Raw genomic sequence first — 24,431 nt, 5'->3', positions numbered from 1 at the left:
ATAAGGGAGGACATGGCAATGATTTGTTTTCCTCCATTCAGCAAAGAAATGCAGATTGGGAAGTCTAACTTATATCACCAAAGGGTATTTCTGTTTTTGGTAAACCTGTAGAACTGAACATAAAGTTCATATGTATTATCTAAGTTCCTATCTATGTTCCTTTTAAATGAAAAATTAAAAAAAAAAAAAGAAGAAGAAGAAGAAAGTAGTCTAATGGTAATTTATGAAGAAAGGGTGAAGGCCACGGTAGGAAAAGATACAGTTCTGAGAGATCAAATGCCTTTTTTTCCCCTCTTCTCTCAGGGTTACATTTTAATCACAAAATGAGGTATCAGGTGGTTGCACCAGGTAATACTTGTGGCTGATCTCTGCCTGTTACTACTGCTGAAATACTGAGAACTGGTGTTTAATCAGTCATTGTACAAGAAGTTCTAAATTAAACTGCTGCTGTCTTTTGTAGACAAATAATTTATTGTTAAAATTAAGACACTTTTTGAGGGAATGCTTTCAAGATTAGTGAGTGTGTATGTGGAAATCTCTGATGGTTGCATTGTCCTTGTTCAAGGAATAGCAAGTGCTTTTACAGAAAATATTTTGACCTGCTAAGACACATGCAACATGGGATAGATACACGTAACAGAACACTTTTATGTTGATGAGTGGGGGATTACCTTCACTGTTCTATTGATACGCACTGTCCAGTTCTCAGTTAAATGAGTTATGTAACCCTGATGTCCAGCCAGCAGAGGAATCATAGTGATTCTCCTAGATATTGAGCTCAATGATAGAGACCATGTATGCCACCGATAGAACAGGCTGAAAGTTATACATATCATATCCAATTAAAATTAGATTAGATATAATTATGTTTTGTTAAGGATGAGATATCTTGTGGAATTGAATTACATAAAATACAGCTGTTGAAGTAATGATTATGAACCTAACTACTGGTTGGTTTTTTTCAGGAGATACAGTTAGAACATGCAAAACAAGCTTTTGTCCAGAGAGACAATGCTCAGTCTGGAAGAGTCACAGCTATGGATTTCAGGGACATTATGGTCACTATCCGGCCACACATGCTGACGCCGTTTGTAGAAGAATGCCTAGTAGCTGTGAGTAGTTCTGGTGTCCCAACTGGGGAAGTCTGGGGAACAGATGTGGGATCCCTTTTTGTGTACCTCAGTGAGCGTATGTGGCACATAGTCCAACTTACAGATGTATGTTTTTAAGTATAGCAGTTATGTACACAAATGAAAGTTAACTCTTATTGCAGAATATTGATCCTCAATGTTTTGGTCTGCTGAGACAAAAGACAAAGCAGGTACATGGACCTTTGTAATGGCCTACAAATGTAGCGTTTGCATGACTATTTCCAGTCATTCCATCATAATAGACTGTGTCAAATACATCAAAATGTTATTGCATCCTACTTAGGAAGTCATCCTCAAAGGACTTGATTTGTAAGTTCTAAGCTCCTGAGTGTAATTTCCCAAACACCTGGGACAGTCTGTGAACTGGAACATCACCCAAGGACACTCACTCTTTGTTAATTGATAGTTGTTACACTTGAGTGTATACTTTTTTTCTATTTGAAGTGCATAAACCAAATTAAATATTACAATTTTGTAATTTCACTGTAGGAAAAAAAAACCAAACAATAAGGTACATTTGGTTTTGACCACAATTCCTAATCTTGGAAAGTTGTAGCAGCACTTCTCAAGTAATCTGAAGTATGGCCATATCCAGGTTTAAAGAAATCTGTTCTGCTTTGACTTGCAAGGGAGAATTCGAGGGAGGTGTGTGGTGAGAATAGTAAACTCTGTACAGAATATTGGAAGAAGCATATGGCAAAAAGGATAGCCAGTAGGCTTAGGGATTGATACTTTCTTCCCTGATTCCCTTCACAGTCTTGTTATCAGCTTTCCTGGATCACATACTCTCTCATAAAACATCAGATAAATTGTTTTGATTTTTCCTTAAGGGCAATTAAATTTTGGCAAGCTTATGCATTGTTTTCAGAAATTTGCCTTGTCAGTGATTTTCTACTTCAAGTAGAGAATTGATCCAATATTTTTTTCCTTGCACAGACCCACTACCACTTTAAAGGTTTAGTCTCAGTTCTCATTTGAGGATGAATAACTGTTTGAACCTCACTGTTCTCATTTTGACTGCCTAACATGAGCCTGAGAGCTTATTGCTGATTTTCTATGACTTGAAATGCCTGTGAATTTAAATGTTTCAGTTGACCTTTTTCAGAATGTTTTGATTTTGTTAAAATTTTCTGTATAGTAATGTACTTTACATGTAGAAGCAGATTTCCTCATTACTAGAAATAAGCCAACTTATGAAACATTTCCAACTGAAGCAGTATTGAAACATGAACTTTGTAAATTACTACTGGTTATGTTGTTATAATCCTGCATATGTATTTGTTTAGGTTTGGAGGGTGGGGAGGGTTTTACATTCTGGTCATGATTAGTTTCAGTAACATAAGAGTCTTTCATAGTTTGTTTTTTTTTAATATTATTTTGCAGTGTTGTTTGTTTTTTTTCTAAAAGCAACCCTGTGCTACTGTTGCTCTTGTAAAAGAATGTTGTTTGAAAACTTTTATTTCAATTTTTTCTTAGCATCGTAACAGTCTCCTTTCTCTTTTCTTCTTTTACTGTCTCTGTGCTAGGCTGCTGGAGGTACCACTTCCCATCAGGTCAGCTTTTCCTATTTTAATGGATTTAATTCTCTCCTTAACAACATGGAGCTCATTAGGAAGATCTACAGTACTTTGGCTGGAAATAGAAAAGATGTGGAAGTCACTAAGGGTTGGTAGAAATGTTTGCAGTTTGGAAGTTTTCTTGGGCATTTGGTTGGGATGGGTGGAGAGAGAGACCTCATCTGTATGCTTTTAAATCAGTGCAAGGGGGAGAAAACCTCCCTCGTTAGCATTCCTTGCTACCCCACTCAGTTTTGTGTACTCCTGTTGGAATCCACCCTCCAGGTTTTCCATTTTGTTTCAGTTGGAAAAAGGTCCTAGTAAACTGGTGGCGGGGGCAGGGTGAGGAAAGTATGTAAAGATATTTAAAAGTTTAAAAAACTTCCTAGGACTCCTGCCAAATTGGCAGCCTATTAAAGTGACCTTCAAGGGTAGTTGAAGAATTCCATAAACTTGTATTGGCGGCACAGTAAGCTGATCTACAAGCTTGGAACAAGATGTTATCTGCTGTATCTAACCACTTTTATAGAGAATTCCCTGTGCAATGCCAGAGTTTCATTAATGTGGCCTACTGGGACTGTGCATAAAAAGTTCCACATCTCTTGACTCCTGGGTTTTCTTTCTGTTTGCTTTTTATTTTATTTTTTTTCTCTCTGACCCACAACTGATTGATACCGTATGTCAAATATCCTAAATCCTGCTGATAGCACTAAGCTTTAAGACCAGAGAGTTGAACTTAGTTATATGAAGGGTAGACTGTTTAAAACATACATTTAAGTAGTGGCAGGAGCACTTCTGTGGTGGGTCACTTTTATTCCCCTTCTCCCTCCCCCACCAGCATCTTCTACTTACACTAAAATATAAAGCAGCTCTGGGGTGTTCTGGATTGTTTCTTCAGGTTTGATTCGTTTTTTGTTTCTGTATTTTTATTCTGTTGCAGAGGAATTTGTTCTGGCAGCTCAGAAATTTGGTCAGGTTACACCCATGGAAGTTGACATCTTGTTTCAGTTAGCAGATCTATATGAGCCACGAGGGTAAGTCGAGAACTATCCATCCTCCTCCCTTTCTTTTTCTCCTCTCTCCTTCTTGGAAGGAGTGGGAGATGGTGTTGGGGAACAGGGGCGTGTGGTGTAGTTGTCATGTGCAGGTAACATGTTGTCTGAAGGCAGTCCTGAAGCAGTTGCTATGCTGAATTTATTTCCTCAGGCGCATGACATTAGCTGATATTGAAAGAATTGCACCTCTGGAGGAAGGGACATTGCCCTACAACCTGGCTGAGGCTCAGAGGCAGGTAAGAACAGCAGCCACTGTGATGCTATTAACTGTTTCCAGTGCTAGGTAAATAAATAGCCAACACCGTTCTGTGTTGTCAGCTAAGCTGCTTTTATCTTGCATCCTGTAGTATCTGTGAGGAATACCTTCTTGTTAGAAAATGTTAACCTGTGCCATATCTGCACCATCTCTTCTCTGTGCCCCTTTCTCTTGGGCTACATTTTGGCAGGTTAAATGTAATTTAATTTGGAAATATAAATTATATATGTGTGTAATTCAGCCATTCAGTAAATGTTAGGTGTACACCTGATTAAGGTGTTTTTGTTCCGTGATTCTTTTGCTTTCTGGTTTTTTTCAATGAGGAAAGAAGTCTTGCTACTTCAAACATGGATGGTAAATTCAGCATCTACCCTGTTAAATGGCAGCCCTTGTTCTGAACACACGTGCATGTTCCTGGCTTTGGAGTGTTCTCTGCTTTGCCTTACACTCTGCTCTCTCTCAAAACAGGAGAGATTGTTTAGTCTATCATCACAGTTTCATTAAAAACATTAATATTATCTTCATTTCCAAAAACTAAAGGATATTGACTTTTAATGGTATAACAGAAAATTAACTTCAGTTGTGTTTGAGGCAGGAGGAAATAGGAGTGTTCTTTAAATGTCAAATATATTGATTTTTTAAGCTTTCATATTATTTTAGCATATCTTGTATTTTTATTGACCCAAGTTTCTTTGCAGATAGATTTAAAACTAACCCTTCTGTTTCTGTCTTTCTCTGTCTCTATTTTAAGTCAGTCTTAACTTTGTGTCTTGTGAGACTAAGGGGTTTTTTATTGTGTTTTTTTTTTCCTGCTCTGGGTCTGTGCGGAGATGCCAGTTTGACCACAATGCAGGCTACATTTTTAGGACTACCAGGCCTCTGTGTGTGTGTGTGTGTGTGTGTGTGTGTGTGTGTGTACACATGTGTCTCCTTTGCTTCTCTTTCTTCTCTTTCCCCTACAAGTGAACACGGACGACGGCTCAAAGACAGTATCTAGGGTGGCGGTTTTCTGTTTGTTTGAGCAGTGACTAAATGTTGACTATGCTGAAGTGAACTCAAATGAATTGGCTCCCAAAAGCTCACCATCTATTCCTAGAAGACTCCTAAAGGAGTTAACAGCATTTTCATTGGACTGAATATCAAGTAACATATGTTACAATAGGTGGCAGTAAAATGTAGCCAAAAATGTGGTGCTGAAAGTAGCAGCTTCTTCAGTTTTTCTCTGGGGCCACTGTCTGTGCTTAAATTATTTATGCCATTTTAAGAGGCTAAGGCATATAAACCTGTTTAAATCTTACAATTTCTTCAGCATGTCTCCTGCCTTTTCATTTTTCCATCCAATGCCCTTTTAATGCCAGCTGCTTGATGCTGAGACTGAGATGATTCTCAGCAACATCAATACCTTCAATTTATTTTTTGGCCAATTTCATCTACCTTGGAATATTAGCTAAAATACATTTTCTGGAAAAGGTATATCCATATTTTTAATTTGTTCTTTTACTTGTGGTATCCTAAAAAAAAAAAAAATCTTACAAAAAGCATTAGTAAATATGGAAGACTTAACAGCCTTTAACATCTTTATCAATGACCTTGATGACGAGACAGTGTCTTCTCAGCAAGTTTGCTGGGAGGATTGGCTGATTCACCTGAAGGCTGCAGCCATTCAGCAAGATTTGGACAAGCTAGAGAGTTGGGCAAAGAGGAACCTAATGAGGTTCAAAAGAGCAAGTGCAGAGTCCTGCACCTGGGCAGGAACAACAAAATGCACCAGTACAGGCTAGGACGTGATCTGCTAGAGAGCAGCTCCATGGAGAAGGACCTTGGAGTCCTGGTAGACAACAAGTTATCCATGGGATAACAATGTGCCCTTATGACCAAGAAGGCCACTGGTATTTTGGGGTGCATTAAAAGGAGTGTCTCCAGCAGATCGAGGGAGGTTCTCCTCCCCATCTACGCAGCCCTGGTGAGACCTTGATGATCTTTGGAGGTCCCTTCCAACCCCTGATATTCTCTGAACACCCATTCAGAACTTCTGATTTGATAGACTCAGTTTTGATAGACTGAGAAGTTATAGGTATACCTGGTTTTGGCAACAGTAGAAAGAAATTTTGAACTGGAGTAGCTATTAGGTGTAGAAAGTTAATTACTTAAGATGCAATACATGTGCCCTCGTGCACATTTGGACCATTGGTTTTGGAGTTGTATAATTTTGTTGTAGTTTCAGTCTTTCTTTTCTTTGCTATTCTAATCTGAAGAGGCTACATCATATGGCATTTAGAAATGAGTGCAAAAGAAATAATAATTCAAAACAAAATCATCAGTGTATTGTGGGATTGTCTCCTGGAGTCTATACTTAATGTCTGTGAGATGTTCTCTCATGAAATACAATGTTCTGATTATTTTTCTTGTTTTTCCTTTTGTTTTAAATCCTGCCCTGGCAGAAAGCTCCAGGCGATGTGTCTCGACCAGTTCTCATCCAGATTGCAGAATCAGCATACAGGTTTGCCCTTGGTTCAGTTGCTGGAGGTTAGTCATGGCTGAGCAAAAGAATTTTCATCTTCAGTGTTCAGTTTTTCTTCTTTTCTTCTGTCCTTCTTTCCTTTCTGCCTTTCATTTAAGTGTGGAAGACTTCTAAGTCTTTCCCTTGAAGCTGTGTCTTAGGGATGAGATGACTATAAGGTGGAAGAGGAGAGGTCATCTGGTCTGTGAGAGTTTTGGAATTTACGAGTCATTGGAGTTTGCAGGTGATGTTGCTATCTGACTTATCATGAAACCAGTTTCAGAAGAACCACATGAATAATGAGCTAGGGCCAGGAATGCTTTTGGTTAAAGCTGTGGCAGGTAGCTTAATATATCCAGAATATATTACGGAGAAAAAAAGATACAACTGGTATTTGAGACATAAATATGGAAGATGACAGTTGCATTCAAATATGGCAAATACAAAATTATGTTTTCTTATAGCTTGACTTGTATTTGCAGCTGTTGGAGCCACTGCAGTCTACCCAATTGATTTGGTAAAAACTCGAATGCAGAACCAGCGCTCTACGGGCTCTTTTGTGGGAGAACTTATGTATAAAAACAGCTTTGATTGCTTCAAGAAAGTGCTACGTTACGAAGGTTTCTTTGGGCTTTATAGAGGTAAGTTTAAGAGGTCGTATATATACTGATAAAGGTTCAATGAAACTGGCTTTTTAAACCTATTTTGGTAAGACTTCAGTTTTGCGTGGTTTGTTATTTTGCTTCTTTTTTGCTATAGGTGAAAGATTTGCAAACTTACTGATAATTAAAACCTCATTGTAATTAAAAGATTTCTGTAGGACCTTTACATCCTTCCTTATCTGCAATGGGGCAACAATAGTAATTTCCTACAGCAAAAATACACTGTTAGTCAAGTTTTCATTTCCTTAGCAACCTTAGTACCAAGAATATTTTATTCTGTTTGATAGACGTTAGATGATCTGGTTTGGGGTTTTATATTGTGTTCTTTCTTACCTGTTTTATTTCTATTTAAAAGCATAAAAATGTAGAGAAAATATGGTACCTTGTTAATAACCAGATCTCCTTTTGTGATACCTTTTGTGACAAAAATGTTTGTCTGAACCAGTTGAATGTGCTTCACTAATCATTTGGAATAGTAATCTTTATCAAGTGTCACGTGTACCTCTTCTCAGCTCATCACTGTTGAGTGAGCCGGAGAGATTAGCTGAATTTCAACCCACTTAGATATACATAACCAATACACCCAAGTTCTGAATTTAGCTGTTCCAAGCTCCCTTTGTAGTTAACAGAGAACCCTCCAAACGCTCATTTACTCTGGTCAGGAAGTAAATCATCCTCACTTCGGGTATCTTAGGTAAGTGCCCTTAGTGAGATGATAACTTGTTTTTTATTTTGTTCTTGTCCCAGTTATGGCATCGATGTTGCAAGCTGAGGCAATGCAGAGGTAGTCATAAAGAGTCATGAACTGCATGAGACTACAGTTCTCTGTCACAGAGATAAAGCAAATTATATTTCTGGTATCCCAGGTACTGATATATCTTATCCTCCTCTACCAAATTCATTGGGGAGGACTTGAAACTTGTGTTACTTGCTTTGTTTTTAGCTAGCTTGCTTAGAAACTTTAACTTTTCAAAATAAGAATATTGTAATGACAGAAATTAATTGCTAGAAACAGTTGAATCAGGAATGAAGAACAGAGGATTTCAGTAAAATATGTTTATGATCTGGCAAAGCTATATGCACCTGAAAAAAAGCAACTTAACAGTTTATAAGACAACATGTGAAACAACGTTAAAAGCAAGTGTATGATACGTGTGCACTCTTTAACATATGACCTGAGTTACTGGAGATTGGCTTAGTAGCTCCTCTACAAAATCACATGGAATCACAGAATATTAGGGGTTGGAAGGGGCCTTGAAATATCATCGAGTCCAAACCCCCTGCCAAAGCAGGATCACCAAGAGCACATCACACAGAAATGTGTCCAGGCGGGTTTTGAATGTCTCCAGAGAAGGAGACTCCGAAACCTCCCTGGGCAGCCTGTTCCAGTGCTTTGTCACTCTCACAGTAAAGACGTTTTTTCTGATGTTTACATGGAACCTCCTATGTTCCAGTTTGCACCTATTGCCCCATGTCCTATCACTGGACACCACTGAAAAAAGCCTGGCTCTGTTCTCCAGACACTCGCCCTTTACATATTTGTAAACATTGATGGTCTCCTCTCAGTCTCCTCTTTTCCAAGCTACAAAGGCCCATCTCCATCAGCCTTTCCTCATAAGAGTGATGTTCCACTCCCTTCATCTTTGTGGCTCTGCACTGGACTCTTTCAAGCAGTTCCCTGTCCTTCTTGAACTGAGGGGCCCAGAACTGGACACAATATTCCAGATGCGGCCTCACCAAGGCAGAATAGAGGGGGAGGAGAACCTCTCTTGACCGACTAACCACCCCATTTCTAATGCACCCCAGGATGCCATTGGCCTTCTTGGCCACAAGGGCACATTGCTGGCTCATGCTCATCCTCCTGTCCACCAGGACCCCCAGGTCCCTTTCTCCTACACTGCTCTCCAGCAGGTCAGCCCCCAACCTGTACCGGTACATGGGGTTGTTCTTCCCCAGATGCAATACTCTACACTTGCCCTTGTTGAATTTCATCAAGTTTCTCCCTGCCCAACTCTCCAGCCTGTCTAGGTCTCACTGAATGGCAGCACAACCCTCTGGTGTGTCAGCCACTCCTCCCAGTTTAGTGTCATCAGCAAACTTCCTGAGGGCACACTCTGTTCCTGCATCCAAGTCATTGATGAAAATATTGAACGGTACCAGTCCCAGTACCGACCCCTGAAGGACTCCACTATATAGACCTTGTAATTATTTCAGCACAATTGGAGATGGGATGGCTGTTATTATTGATTGAGTTTGAGGCAATTTTTTTAGTAGGCCTAGTAATTTAATAAAGAGTGTTTGCATACTGTCTATTTTATAAGGGTTTATAGCAGTCAGAATCATAAAAAATCCCAGTTATTGTCTAAAGAATAAAATATATTCCCTGCAATGTTTGTCTGCTTTCAGGATCCTGAAAGAATAAATGTGCAGAATTCCACTATTACCTGCTTCTGTCTTGTTGAATCTCTGAAACATGATTTTTCATCTGGAAGAACAAACCTCAGAAGTTCTCCTAAATGCATATTCTTAACTCCATTTGCTTGTTTTGTTTTTAGAGTGATTTTTTTATTGCCAAGTTTGGGGAACTTTAGGAACCTTCATCAGTATAGCTTGTTTTTCCATTCTTCATCCCCTTTACTACTTTGCAGTCTTCCATGGAGTACTGAATAGCGAAATCTTAAGACAGCTTGGTAGAGCTGAACTTCTAAACCCAGAGCAATAATCTCATTTCTGGATGAAAAAGTAAAAATTGTATTATGGCAAAGAACACCATCATTTCAGAGGCAAATTGAGACCCTCATTTCTACAGATCCTCTACTTTAAGGGCACCCTGACTTAACTTCTGAAACAGTCAAATGAAGAAAACTTAAAAATGTGGACCTTCCTCTGTGCACTTCTGTGAATTTGGACTGTTGCTGGATTTCTGAGGAAATCAAGAGGAAGTCGAGCAACTGAGTGTAGAATGAAGGTTTCCAGTTCAGCTTGAGAGGAAAAATAAATTTTATAAATTAGTATATTCACTCAGTTTAATGCAGTAAAGTTATAGGAAGAATCACCTTGTTCTAGTCTTAAATACTACTCTAGGTAAGATAGCCTACCAAGTACATTACTTTTTCCTGCTCATTGGTAGCTGGTATTTTTTCTCACAATCTGGTAAGTGAATGTGGGGTTTTCACTGGATGAGGGAGTAGTCACTGATAGAGTTTTCCTCCTTAGCTGAATATTGATGCAAAACCTTTTTAAAAAAAAGTATAGAAACACTTGGAGCAGTGGTCTGTTTGTCATTCTGCACTGCAAGAAAGCAAGCAAGAATATAAACCCTATTCTGAATTCAGCCATTTCAGATGATATTTTTAATGCAAGGCACATATTTTCATCCAGTGAAGTGAACTGATTTTTCTTTTTTGTATCATTATTTTATTCCAAACTTGAAAAGGGCAAAGCCACCATGTTCTAAACCACCATCTCAGATAAGGATAAATTACACCATCTTGTGGATATAAAGAGAGCGTTAAATTTTATTTAATGTGAATTTGGTTCTAATGATAATTACTGTTTCCACTGAGAAGATACTTTGATTTTTAAAATCCCTGATCATGGTATAAACCTCTGTAGAATGTTTATAATACGCTTTATTTGAATGCTGTGTTGCTAGATTAATTTTTTTTAAGACTGTACATCTGAGATAAATTTTTCATCAGTCTCTTTCTCAGCATGGCTGAAAAGAATACTCATGTCATATACCTATAATTTACTGTTGTGTCTACGTTTATACCTGAAATATATATTTAGAAACTTGGAGGTATTTATATCTATGCAAATACAAGAAAATTTGTAAGCCGTGATTTGTCAACATCTCTTCCAACTGATGAGGTCACCTACATATCTTAACATTGTTTTAATCAGGAGTCCACTTTAGGAGTCACAGAATGCTTCACAGTCTTACTTTGCTTATACTTGATATAAATTCTATGGGAAATTTGGGTACTGGAGATAAAATGTAGCTCAAGAAAATGTGCAGTAGCTGTGCTGTTAATGCCACTTTTTCTGGAGGATGAAAAAGACGGGAAATGCTGCTGAAAACTCTGTTATCTGTGATCATTAACTGTTAAGGAACTACTTAGTTGTATGTCTTCCAGTGGTGTTTCTAGCACTGCAGTGACTGCAGATGCCTTCTAATCTTAGACTTTTATCATCCAAATTCCTTAGTATTAGTGGACTTCCATGCTAATGGTATACGACCATGACAGAAGCTTTCCTCCAGAAGTATTCAATAAAGTACCATTTTTGTACAATGGAAGTACAGGCCTACTTGTACCTCAGATTTCTGTCAAAGCACTAAATGTTTAAGAAATACCCCATTTCCAGTCTGAGGGAGCTGTGCTTGAATGGTAGTGGTCATTAATTGTCCGAAGTATTGTGTGAAGTAATACCATGTAGTAGAAAAATGTGGCAGTATTCTGTTACCAGCTTTTGTTCAGATGTCCAGATGTTTTTGAGTATTTTCCTTAGACTGAGCAACAACTCCTCCATTCAGTGCATTTTTCTAACATGAAGGAGAAAGTATGTCTGTTACACTGTGTGAAACTCAAGTTGTCTGAAAAATACTTGGGCCAAATAAGATTTTTTTGCTTGTTGCCATCACTGTAGCTGGGCAGGGTGAGCTATTGCATGTATGTTCATAATAAATTTAGACTGCTTTCAGAAAGTAACTTGCATGATGGCACAAACTCTGCATGCAGCTCTTGGTGCTCTTTCTTGCGTATACCTTCCCTTTCCCTCAGAATCCAACTATGTCATGTGTGAAATTTGAAGTGATACATTGTAATTGCTCCTAAAGAGGCTTGAATGTGTAAAAACTGGGTTGAATAATATGTTTGCTGCTGTGTACTGTACTAGCACGTCATGAAAAATGTTATTCTCTGATGTTATAAGAGGTGTACACTTTTAAGATGGTCAGAAATTTCTAAGCGTGTTCTCCATCTGTGCATTCGTCATATTGTTGATCTGCTAATGTATGGTAACACTGAAAAATTCCTGGCATATCAGGATAACCCCAACAGAAAAATGACATTTTCATATGTGTCCCTTGATGTGCTTTCTTTTTCCCAAAGCTTATCGTCTTTATCATGTTTAGAAATCTTTCAACAATCTTTCAGGGCTCTCATCAAAATGATAAAGAAAAGATAATGTAGTTTTGATAGTCATAATATAGAGAATGCACAGGTACCACTTAGACATAGCTTTATTACATAGGTGTAAGGGCAGAGTCCCTCTACCATCCTAATCTGCTGGAGACAGGAGGCCTAGCTAGTATCTGGCAAGGCTATGGAATGTATTATTAAAATTCATTCTGCCTTTTTAAGAATATTGTATGCTGTCCTGCAGTAGACATACACAGCATTGTCTATGACTGAACTTCCAAAACACTTTTATACTTAAAATAAGGTGTGTAGTAGTACAGAGAGAAAAAAAAGAAAAATTCTCTGGGCTTTTGATTGTTCAGCTGGGTTTTTTGTAGATTTTTGGTGGTGGGGTGTTTTTTCTCTTTTGTAACTTCTACCCATTCTATTTAGTCTTCTTCTTCTACATTGAAGTTTTATAGAAAGTTTTGAGTCATAGCAGTCCCATTCAGATTTGAGTGCAAAAGGAGTGGACCAGATGGAAAAAAAACCTTTTGTGCCAAGATAAACATGTTTTTCATGTGCTTTTACAAGTGCCTTTACAAATGCAAAAAGAGCATCAGTAGTAACCAGTAAGGCTGAGGGATGGTAGCAGGATGGAAGAATTCACTAACCTGGTACACACTTTTATCTTTGTTATGCTGACATTCAGCTCTTTGGGATAGTGCTTCTTGGCAAGTTGTTAGCTCTTAGAGATGGAACCTTAATTATTGTCTTTTTTCCCCAGAAATAAAACCTCGGGGAGGTGAAAGTGTCAGGCTTTGTAGAAAGTACCCGAAGGTGCTGCCTGAGCTACTAAAACAAAGGGGGTCTGCACTAGGAACTCTAGCTGGGATGATTTTCTCACATTCTGAATGGTGTCCTAATTTCATTATGCTGATGAGTGCTTGCAACACTATTCTAGCCCCAGGCTTAGTTGGTAAGCTTTGGGTATTTTTAGGTTTTGTCATCCAAAAGTTAAGAAAATACTTAATACTTCAAGCAAGTGAAGCCACAGCCAGAGATTCCCACTTCCGTAGTGCATCATTTCTAACAAAATAAAATAGGAAATTTCATGCCTGGGAAGAAAGCAGCATAACTTCCTTTGTTTTAGGAATTGCTGAGTTAGCTGGGTGAAGAGCTCAAGAATGCAGTCATACATGTTTGGATGTTTTGTGTTATTTTGATTCCTGCCCTATTGCCATATAATGCCATTTTTCTTTTACCAGATAAAGGCATTGCACTTGTGATTTTTGAAGTTGATCTGTTGTATGTCTCACAAAGTTAATTAGAAAGTCTTAATTTTTGTGTGAAGTTGCAGAAAATAAATATTAGTTTAGGACAGAGTCCTGAAACGTATTTGACAAATCTGTAGTAGTGTTTAAGTGTGAAGTGAGCTAATATAATGAATTTTTTTAAGCTAAAGAAACAAATACTTACAGGCAGTGATAGAACTTGCAGTGGTACCACAAAGGCCGTTCTCAAAATGGTATGTATAAATACTCTCATTAGATATAATAACACAAAATTGCTGTAAAAATTGCCTGCCTGTTTCTAGGAGGTGATCTCCACGTGTATTTGTTGATTTGTTAATACCAAGGTACTCGATGCATTGGATTCTCTGTTTTCCTATTACAGGACTGTTACCACAACTATTAGGAGTAGCACCAGAGAAGGCCATAAAACTTACTGTAAGTTTGTAAATGGATTGTTTTCACATTTCTCCACATTGTAAAGTTCACCTAATTACAATTAATTTGTTAAGGATTTTTATCTTTCAATGTGTCAGCAACATGGTGGAATATTTATGTCTGTTTTAAGAATCTTACTGAAAACTTATTTTTGGACTTGCTGCAAAATATAACAAGCTAATTCGACCTGTTCAGCCTATCTGGTTGTTAGTAAGTAGTGCAGGCCTTTGGTTTCACTTAGCAAAAATTAATAATTATTTGTTAGACTTTGAGGGCTTTTGGTTTTGTCTCTCCATGTAGTTCCTGTGTGTTTAATTCTAGTGCAACAGGAGATACTATGAGTGTGTAGTGAAGTGTTAGCAAGAAAGGAACTTGTTTGCATGCATTTTTTTCCTAAATGTTTTACTTCTGTACTTTTGTTATTACTTGAATGATTTTCAGGCACAGAAGAATTTCTTGCTATAACACAATCTTAAATGTATTGGTTAGTCACCAGTAAGCTAGTACTCAGCAAAGCTAGTAACATGCATTTTAACAAAAGAGAGGTATTTAATGCTGTTAATTTAATTATTGTTGTATTAAAACTTACTGTGAAACATTCTGATATTAATTTGAAAATATATTTAAATTTTTTAACGTAGCAAGCATTTATAAAGTCTTAATTATTTTATCATTGCTTTTCAGATTATTATTTTATTTTATTAGTGATTGTCAGCCTTTTTCAATAATAAATAATTGAATTATGCTGCAGATCTCTGTTAGAAAGAAAAATATATCCAGCTTTATAATATTTCATGTAAAATCTAAGATGTGTTTGATATCTGTTAGCTTGCAGCTTCATGAATGTATTTGCATTTTCAGTTGCACAGAGTTTGCAGCTAATGAATGATTTCTCCAACCTTCTAATTTATCAGCTTTCATAACTGTTTGTTTTTAAGGTTAATGATTTTGTGAGAGACAAGTTTATGGCTAAAGATGGCTCTGTCCCACTGGCTGCAGAAATTCTTGCTGGTGGCTGTGTAAGTATCTTTAATTTCCTTCATAGGAGATTCATAAAAGTGCTGTGTATAAGAGTAACTATGTGGTCTAAGGCTTCTGTTTAACCACAGATCCGGTTCAAGAGCAGACTCGACTAGAGCATCTCAGTTCTTTCCTAGATAGGCCAGCCACTCTTGATGAAAGGGTAAATGTGTCTGTGCATCGTGCCTTTTAACTGTGCTGTATAATTCTCACAGCTTAGAGTTTGTTTCCTTAATAAAGAATGTGTCTTTATTCATGTTGGCTGTAGCTTGTGTCCTAAAGAGGATTCATGTTAACCTTTCCAGAAGTTAATCATTAGTTACTACTTTGTGGCACCCACTCTGCCACGTCACTTCTTTCCTGATGTGTTACTGCGCCCACTAATTTTTGCTTTCTGCAGTGATACTGGCTTTTTGAAATGGCAAAAACTACTCATGCTGCTTTGAGTTCGTAGAAGACGTAGGCTGTGTAATGTTAACTCAGTACATAATGCATTCCTGAATGTAGGCTGTATTTAAAACCCACTAAGTTTTTGAGAGTGTTTTGCTAGCACAGAGTTGTATCTTAATGAACAACTGGTGTATTACTGGGTAAATGATAATACCTCATGGTTTGGTCTAGTTCTGTCTGTTCATATTACAGCTTATTTTATCCGGTGTATTGATTTTGTTCAAGCAAAAGTAAATACTTTAGGTAAAATGAATAGTTGTTCAAAGACCAGTGCACTTTACAGATAAAGAACACTGTTTATTTAAACTGGCTTTGATCACTGGGGCGGAGCAATGTTGGTATATTTTCAATCTATCTTTGTTTCTGCTGTCATAAGACAGATGAGGTCACATTTTCAAGCAGCTTCTACCTGTGTTGAAAACTACAGTGAGCAGCAACTTAAAAACAAATGCTTGTGTCTTAACCTCAATAGGTGCAGAGATTTGTGCTGTATGTGCTTGCAGAGAGCATACTGTGATTATCTGAGCCTCAGGGTGCAGTGGCTGCGCTGCTGTGCCGGCTGAGAAGCCCTAGCTTTTGGTAATTCTCAGGAGATGGGGCAGGATTTGGCTGCTGTCTCACTGCTCCTTCTGTTTGATCACTGACCTGTTGTAGACTGCCAGGTAGGATCCCCTTGTTCTGTAACTTTAGGAGCATTCAGAGGAGAAAAAAAGAAGGGGAGGGAGAGAAGAATGTGGGTCTCTAAAGTCCTAAATAAAAAGCATGTTGTAAATGAAGGAAAAATGCAATGAAGTGCTGCAGAGTAAAAATTATTTGCCCTTTACACTAATAAAACGTCTTATGAACATAGCAGCCATAGAGAATTCAGCAAAATTTTCATTTAAAATGTCATTTGATCTAGAGTTTTTATTTTTACAGACTGCTGTGAATTTTTTAATGCAGTACAAAAAGCACTCTTTAGAGAGATCTGTCATTCATGGGAATGCTGTAGCAAGCTTTTTGCCAGTAGTTCATTGTAAACTAAGGATCTGCTTGAAGAGATAGTGTTCAAGACATATTTTAAATGTGCTGTAAATGTTGGCTTTTTCTATTTGGTATTTCAAATATATGTTAACAGTTAGATGCTGCATAAAATTGTAGCAGTAGACGTGCAGTGGCAGAATGCCCTGAGTTTTCTTTTAACTGGAGTGCTCCACTTAAGGGCATAGTCTAGTGCCAGGTTGATAGGCTGCGACTTGTCTTTTCTGCAGGTGGTCTTTGGGTTTTTTTAATATTTTTAAACCCAATTCAGGCTAGCAACAGAGACTCTCATTACAATTGGTGCCTAGTTTTTGGGTGCTAATTTTTCTCTCATTATGTAAGTGTAGGCATAAAATATGAGATGCCAAAGACAGGCTTTTTCATTTATCTTTGAGTGTTGTATTGGCCTAACTTTTTGTTTCTGTTTAAAACAACCTGAAAGTTGCGATTACACTGTGGAAACAGGACACTGTTGAATACTGCTGAAAATTTTCAGTCTTGGATTTGTACCTCGTTTCATGGTGTGGTAATTGCTTATGTGGGAGGCAGGAAGGCAGGAAAGCATGATGAGTTAGAGTCTGAAAAGGGGCAGCCAACTAAGATGAATTTTATAAAAAGACACCTGCCCTATCACCTTTCTACTCTCCACATCTAATTCTCAGCTGTGATTGTGTTACAAAGACAGGTGTTAAATTTTCCTTCTTCTGTGCTGCAAGGGCTGTGTGCTGGGGTGCATGCTAGATTTTAATGTTTTAAATACCAGTTCCGTGAGTACAGTTGTAGCATTAGTACCTCAGAGAGGGAGGATGGAACAGATATTTGGATGACTTGGGTTGTTCAGTAACACAGGGGGCTTTGAAGGGGTCAGTATCACCTGAGTAGCTCCACTGCTGTTTGCCCAACCATTGCCACACGTTGACTTCTAAGTAAGTCCCCAAGGAGTTCACTTTGCATCATAATTACTGAGAATTAGTACACATGGCTGACTTTTGCACTTGTAACTAAAGCTGATTGTTTCATTGAACAAGTCTTTTTTTGTTTTGTAAACTGTTTTCTCTCCTGAAAAAAAAAAAAAAGCCCAAGAAGAAAAGAAGAAAATAGATCTTTTACTTAGTGACCTCGTGGCACTTAGTTCTGTGAACAGCCTGTTCTGTAGCTTTTTATTATGTGAAGATGAAAGTGATATGTTGGGTGAGATTTATTTTTTGTGACCCTCAATAATATAATTAAATGTGTAACATTTGTATAGAAAATCTCAAGAAGGGTTGTTACATAAATTACAAACTCAAAATTTCCGTGTGCTTTGTTAATAAGAAATTTTCCTAGTGACTATGGTATTTGTTACCCATAAAATTGTATGTAACTTTCAGATTTGTATAGTGCCTGACACCCACCATGAGCTCTGGTCTCTGCTGTGCATTTAGGACTCTCATCAGTCATGCAAATCCTATACAGCCCTTATCATTATTAGACTAGTGAAAAGCTTCAGTTTCAAGACAAAGTGTAATGATACTGTAGAGCTAGGATCTGCTGAGCATCTAAACCACAAATCTGACTTAACCTTCTTGAATGAAAAAATGTACAAATACAATAGGTTTTATTTCTGCTAATGCTGCAACTTGCCTCCAGGGATTCTTTAATAAAAAGATGATCTTGGCTAAGCTTAAGTACAACTTGAAATGTTTTTGGGTTTTGTTTTGTATTTTTTTTACAATGGCAGTAATTTTTCAGTTTCTTTAAGCTTTTTCATGGACTTCAATTTATTTTGTATTTTAAATAAAAAGTAATCACTAGTCACACCAAGTTTAGCTGCTTGCTTCTCTTCACATTAATTCACTTAAAAGCTTCTGTTAAAAGTAACCTGATTTTTTTCATAACAGCACTGGTCATTATTCTTCTTTTTTGAGTTATATTAGCCAATTGAATACTCTGCAGAAGCAGCCTAAATACTATTATTGAGGTTTTGTGGTGTGGCCTTTAACACTAAGCTTTTAGGTGAGACAGTCATTTTGCTTAGTTCCTTATAAAGCATTTCCACATTTTATTAAAAAAATTACATCGTGTGTCTGGACATAACTGGGAAGGAGATGCAAAGATGCAAAATAAAGAGTGATCATAAAACACATACTAAATTTTAAGAAAAACAGAGGAAGTATTATAGCATGAATTTAAAAAAAAATGCTGTGTAATATGTTACCTTGTCTGCTTATTGTAATGCGGTTATGTAGGTAAATCGGAGGCTTAATTTTAATCCAAAAAAGATAAGAACGTTGTGCTTTATTAACCTTTTCTTCTGCTCTCCCTCCTCTTTCCAAGCACACACAGTCTTTTTCTTCCCAGCTGCTCAGTGCGTGCTCACTATTAGCCAGTTTAAATCATGTAGCACAGCACAATTACAGACCCCATACAGATCTGCTTTTATTTAAGTTGTCAAGACAATTTTAGGCATATTTCTAGAGACTTAGTAGTAATCATAATAAAGTTAAAACATATTGGACCTGCTGGGACAACCTCAACTCTCCTATGGAACATAAAAATTAGATACAGTTAAGATGGAGTTCATCTAGAAAGTGCAAAATCCTGTCCAGAATTAATTTTTATAAAGGAGTATCATGTGAAATTCTAGATGAATTGTGCCAAATAACCAATCCAGTGCAAATAGTTTTATAAAGCTACTTACAACATTTATTTTATGTTTCAGAGACTAATAAAGAAAAGTCCACATCTGAGCTGCATTTTCTCCGTGCTTTGGAGGTGGAGGGTGTACTGACTGCAATTCCCACACTTCTCAGATCTCTTACAAAAATTCAGATACTTCTAAGTCGTAGGCTAAAGGAGACTGAAGGTGTCATTCTTGCTTTCATTATTCAGAAACCTAAATCTGATAAAATTCTGTTCTATTTGAGAAGGAAGGCTGAGCTATGGGTAAAATGAAATTGAGCATTATGTTTGTGAGGGGAAAAAAATACATATCTCGGCATGTATATCTGAAGAAAAAAACACCCTACTATGGCACAGAAAAGTTTTGTTATAGTTTATTGAGATAGTTCGGTAATGATGGTCTTCTTCATGATTGCTTATATGAGCTTTGAAAGCAGAAAGTATACATTTCTTGAGTTCTTCACAGATTTATTCTCAGAGATCTATTCTTCCTGTTGTCAGGGAATCTAACCTCCGTTACTTTCAAGGGGAGTTCTACCTGCATGTGTAAAAGCCCAGCATTCACGTTTCTTGTCTAAGGAAAAGTTCAGAAGCTCCTAATAATTTTTTTTTCTTTATAAAATTTAAATCTGTTTTCTTTTTATATAAAATTTATGTTGTTAAATAAATTAATTCTATTTAAAGTATATTTAACGTAATTAATACAATGCAACTATAATAAATATTTTTGATGTGTAATTTTCTTCTCTGATCCACTGTAGTTATAATTATTTTCAGCATATTGAAAATAATTTAAACTAATTGTAAACTTTTGGTACAAAAACCCCGAGCTAGATATGGACTTTAACTTCACAGTTACAAACCCATTGCATTTCAACACTGCTGTGTTTTGATTGTCTCTGATTAATTTTCAGCTAATCTTAGATTTAAGACTTACAATGAATTTTGGGAAGGCAACATGCTGTAATAGGATAGCCCTTCTGAGAGGTACCAAAGGGTGGGGAGGTTCCTGGTGTAGAATTCCTGTTTTTCTTTGGCCTCACCCCACATTTCCTTGCAGCTTTTCATATTTTAAAAAATAGTTTTCTGAAATTTTCACCCAGTCATACCTATTTAAGCTGGCCTTTCCTAAAAGCAGTAAGGAGTTATGCAGAACATGATTTCATTCTGTTTCGAATTTTACTTTTGAATTAGTTATTTTATTTTTTTTTCCAAAGGTATTTTTCCATAAGAAGTTAGAAGTGATTTCCCCTTTCCCATTTCCTCATAATTTCTTTTTTATCCTTAAAAAAAGAGGATATTTTTTAAACTGTAAAACGAGGAGTGATGCATAGGTTTAGTTTGATATGTTTCTAATAGCAAAACTGAACAATTCTCGACTCTTAAAAAGCCCAACAAACTTACTTAATATTCTTTCTATTTGAAACATATCTCCTTCCCCCTATTATATTAGAAATAATAACTGCAAAATTTTATATCAGCATATATTGCAGTTTAAAACCTGTATTTGTTTTGACAACTATATTTTATTATACGTCCCTTTCTCCTGTTACTCCTTGTTTCACTGGCAGTAAAATATTTTAGTGTTTACCAGTGCAGGTTCAAAAAAATGAACAACAACAACAAAAGCCTCAAACTCAAATCAGGAATTAAAATCTAGCTTTCTATGAGAAAAAGGAAGATATATATGATGTCACAGTAATTTATGATGTGACCAAGAAATAATGGGTCACAGTTTTAATACAGCTACCATGCCTTAAATCTTGAGAGGTCTGTAAATCATTAAATGATTCTACAACTAGTCAAAATAGACAAGTAGAGCAGACAGAGCCAAATGTTAACATATTTGACAGGTCTGTAACTTAATTGCTTTTATAATGCCAATCAAGGAGGCTCCACTTTAATTTTTTGGCTAGGCTTCTGAGAACAAAATTACCTATAACACAGAAAATATAAAATCCACAATTTCAATTTTTTTCCCACTGCAGACTTGGTCAGTGCTTATAAACAAACCAGACTCCTGTTTGTTTCTGTTTAGCCAGGTCGTTAATACACTTTTTACTTCTGTTTAAACTAATTGCAATCCTATTTATGAGCACTTTAACATGAGCATTTGAAGGAGCTTGCTTTACATTTTATATACACGTGGATGTTAGTAAGACTGCAATTCTAGCAGTGTTCTCTGTTTGAGCTGCCCAAAGTAAAACCTTAGCCAGACCAAGTGAAGGCTGTCCTCAGAAGACAAGAAGGATTAGCTGAAGAAACACAGTTCCGCCTGAGCAGCATGAAAGCTGTTTCTGTGCTAGCCTGGTCAGGGTAGTGAAAAGCAGATGATTGAGGGCTCAGGAAATCTCCTCATGATCTGAAGAAAAGGTATTTACTCTATGAACTCCCATTGCTAAAGAGCCTTATCAGAATCCTGTATAGATAGGACCACAGATGAGAGGACACAAAATAGCATGAGATGGCTTGTCTGAATTTTTGCAGATTGGCTTTGTCAGAAAAAAAGGGTAACATAGAACCAAGCTTGTAAGAACCCAGTATGCTTTGTCCTTGACATAGAGTGCCACATAATTAAGGTTGTCACCTTTGAAATCTATAAGAAAAACAGTCACTTTGGACAGATGTCTGTTACTCGGTAGCTCTTCTGGTAACAGGCAAGCCCATAGTGAAATCAGCTCTGCAGCAGCTCAACATAATTCATCTGATGCTCTTGGGATCTTTTGCCATATGAACGCCAAGACTTTTAGAAGTAGTTTAAAGCACTGCAGTGGCACTCTGTAAATCTGGCTTCTGAGCCTTCTTCTGTTAGTATGTGATTTTGTGGTAAATCATTGAATAGTTCTGTTGTAGTTGCCATTTATTATACGATGAGGATGGTAATTCTTCCATTCTTGCATCCCTTGAGTGCATTTTTAATTTAGGGCTTTTTTTATGACAGGGAACAATTTTTGTTTTGTGTCTATACAATGCTCAGCACTTTAGGAACCTTGATTTAATTAGGATTAATGGATGCTAGCAAATGCACACGAAAACAAGCTGCATCTGACATCTGGCAAGGAGTAAGGGCCCGGGACAGTGTATGGTATTCAGTGTGACTGAATGTGATAAGCCGTTGACTAAAAATTTTGGAACTTGCACCTGCTTGTCTTTTTGTAAATGGAAGGAATAACCGAGACATTGTAGATTATTTCTTTTGCAGAGGTTGATTTTGGATAATGATATAATTTGCCTATGTATTTTAATGGTTGCCATTAATTGCTATAATTGCTGTCCCTGGGAGTTATTGTTTGGAAATTGTTGGGAAATATTAACACTCTAATAGTAGTAGTAGTACTACTTTCTTAATCCATGGAACTGCAAAAGGTGCTATGTGACAAGTTGGATGGGATGCAGAAGAAGAATCTAGGCTGACCCTAAATGCTTTTGGCTGAGAACAGGAAAAAGGCTATGATTTTAAGTAGGTAATAAGGTTAATTAGAGGCACAAGAACAGTTGATGGCCAGTAGTGATTAAAGGAATAAAAGCTAGTACTTTCTTCTGGCATAGAAAACACAGACTTTTCTTCCTAAATTGCAAGCTCCATTCACTTCCGAATGTACACCAAAGCTTTCAAATGGAGATGTGAAAACCTTCGGAGAATTTGGTCTGGTGTGCTTATTTCTTATCTAATCTCATAAGGACACAAAATGCAGTCACATTAAAAAGAACAGTAATTTCTTGTCTTAGCACAATGAGGGGGGTGAAAATCTGTTTATTTTCCAGTAAAATTTGATTTGAACACATGAAGAAGTAGAAAACATTCTGACTTCTTAAACTGAAGTGTTGTTAAGCAGTTGTTACGCTATTTTTTTTCACTAAAGAGTAGATTTTATTTCCTTATGGACAAAAAAATTACCTGTACTATTTATGCTTCTCCCTTCTATTGAGTAAAGCAGGAATATGTAGAAGTAGGCATGTGGTAGACAGTAGTGTATGACTGTACAAGGCTATACTGCCATCGAGAGGTATTGGGTGATATCATACCAAATGCAGAGCTGAAGAAGTGCAAAAATGAAAAAAAAACCCAAACAAAAACCAAACCAGATTGTTTTTTAAAAGTCCCATGTGGATACATAGCTAGCTGTCCATGTATTAAAGCACATTTAACATTTTAGAGGCATGCAGGTTTCCAGCCATGTGTATGATTTGTTCTTGGATGACAGAGATATTTCCCCTTTATTTTCTTGCTTTACATCAAACAAGACCGTAAGTGCTTGTGATTAGGCCAAATGTTAAATTCTTTCAGGATAGTATGTGCCCTTTGTGGGGTCTTACAAATAATTTTCTATGCAGTACCTCTAGGTATCTACTCCAAGAAATAATTCAAAATTGCAGGTTTTATTTTAATCACATGGTAATAACTGAAAAGTAACAGATTTGCTGTAACAGATATTTTTTTTCTTTAAAAAACGAATAGAAGGATGCTAAGGACTTCAGAGTTTAGGGTATTCAAGTTTGTAACTTCAGTGTAGAAAACTGTATGTAACCCATCTTAAACATCTGCTGGAGTTGTTTTTTGTGACACTTAGTGGAGAAACCATTAAGCTCGAGCAACCTAAACTTAAACTGTGTTTATTCTGGCCGAAAATGTAGTTTTCAAATTCTGACCTTTGGGAGCATACTTTGAAATTTGGAAATGAGATACACTTTCAGTTGTAAAAGAAGGTGATGTTCTTCAGCTTTTGGCCAAACAGAATGGATGAGCAGGATGATATGATGTGCTGATGTCTGTTTCTTCTGTAACCTTGAAGATGGGAAAAAAACAGATTGATGTGATTCTTTCATTTCATTCACTATGCAAAAACTCAGAAAAAGAAGACAGAAGCTCTGCTGTTGTGAAGCAAGCTGCTGATTTCACAGAATCACAGAATGTTAGGGGTTGGAGATCAGGTTATCTGGAGACCCTTACAAGTTGTGTGTGTTAGAGCTGGGAGGGGGGATGCTTACATGCTGGGCATACAATTAACATCCTTACCTCAAATCCCCTACTTATAAAACTAGAATCCTTGTACTTTCCTCACAGGAGCACTGGGAGGAAATAGCATTAATATTTATGAGACACTTGCATACTACGATGATGAATAACACAATAGGAGTTACCAGTACTAGACAAGCAAGAAATCATTTCATTAGGGAGTATAGTAGCCATCTCTGGTTTGCTTCCCCTCCCCCCCCCCCCCCCTTTTTAGAGGAAAAGACAGTACA

General features: G+C 37.1%; 1 protein-coding gene across 1 annotated transcript in view; it reads left to right on the top strand.

Annotated features, from left to right (window-relative positions):
- Positions 1-24,431, top strand: part of SLC25A13 (solute carrier family 25 (aspartate/glutamate carrier), member 13) — a 78,325-nt gene that overhangs the window by 32,403 nt on the left and 21,491 nt on the right. Inside the window, exons 5-12 of the mRNA XM_009994917.1 lie at positions 966-1,112; positions 2,678-2,816; positions 3,648-3,741; positions 3,914-3,998; positions 6,460-6,544; positions 7,001-7,159; positions 13,981-14,033; positions 14,972-15,052. Coding sequence (XP_009993219.1) covers positions 966-1,112; positions 2,678-2,816; positions 3,648-3,741; positions 3,914-3,998; positions 6,460-6,544; positions 7,001-7,159; positions 13,981-14,033; positions 14,972-15,052 — 843 coding nt within the window. The remainder of the gene's footprint in view (positions 1-965; positions 1,113-2,677; positions 2,817-3,647; positions 3,742-3,913; positions 3,999-6,459; positions 6,545-7,000; positions 7,160-13,980; positions 14,034-14,971; positions 15,053-24,431) is intronic.

The sequence above is a fragment of the Chaetura pelagica genome, unplaced genomic scaffold (assembly GCF_000747805.2).
Source record: "Chaetura pelagica isolate M959 unplaced genomic scaffold, ChaPel_1.0 scaffold12, whole genome shotgun sequence".
Classification (NCBI taxonomy): domain Eukaryota; kingdom Metazoa; phylum Chordata; class Aves; order Apodiformes; family Apodidae; genus Chaetura; species Chaetura pelagica.
Note: the sequence above shows the minus strand (reverse complement) of the source record. Positions and strands in the feature narration are given on the sequence as shown.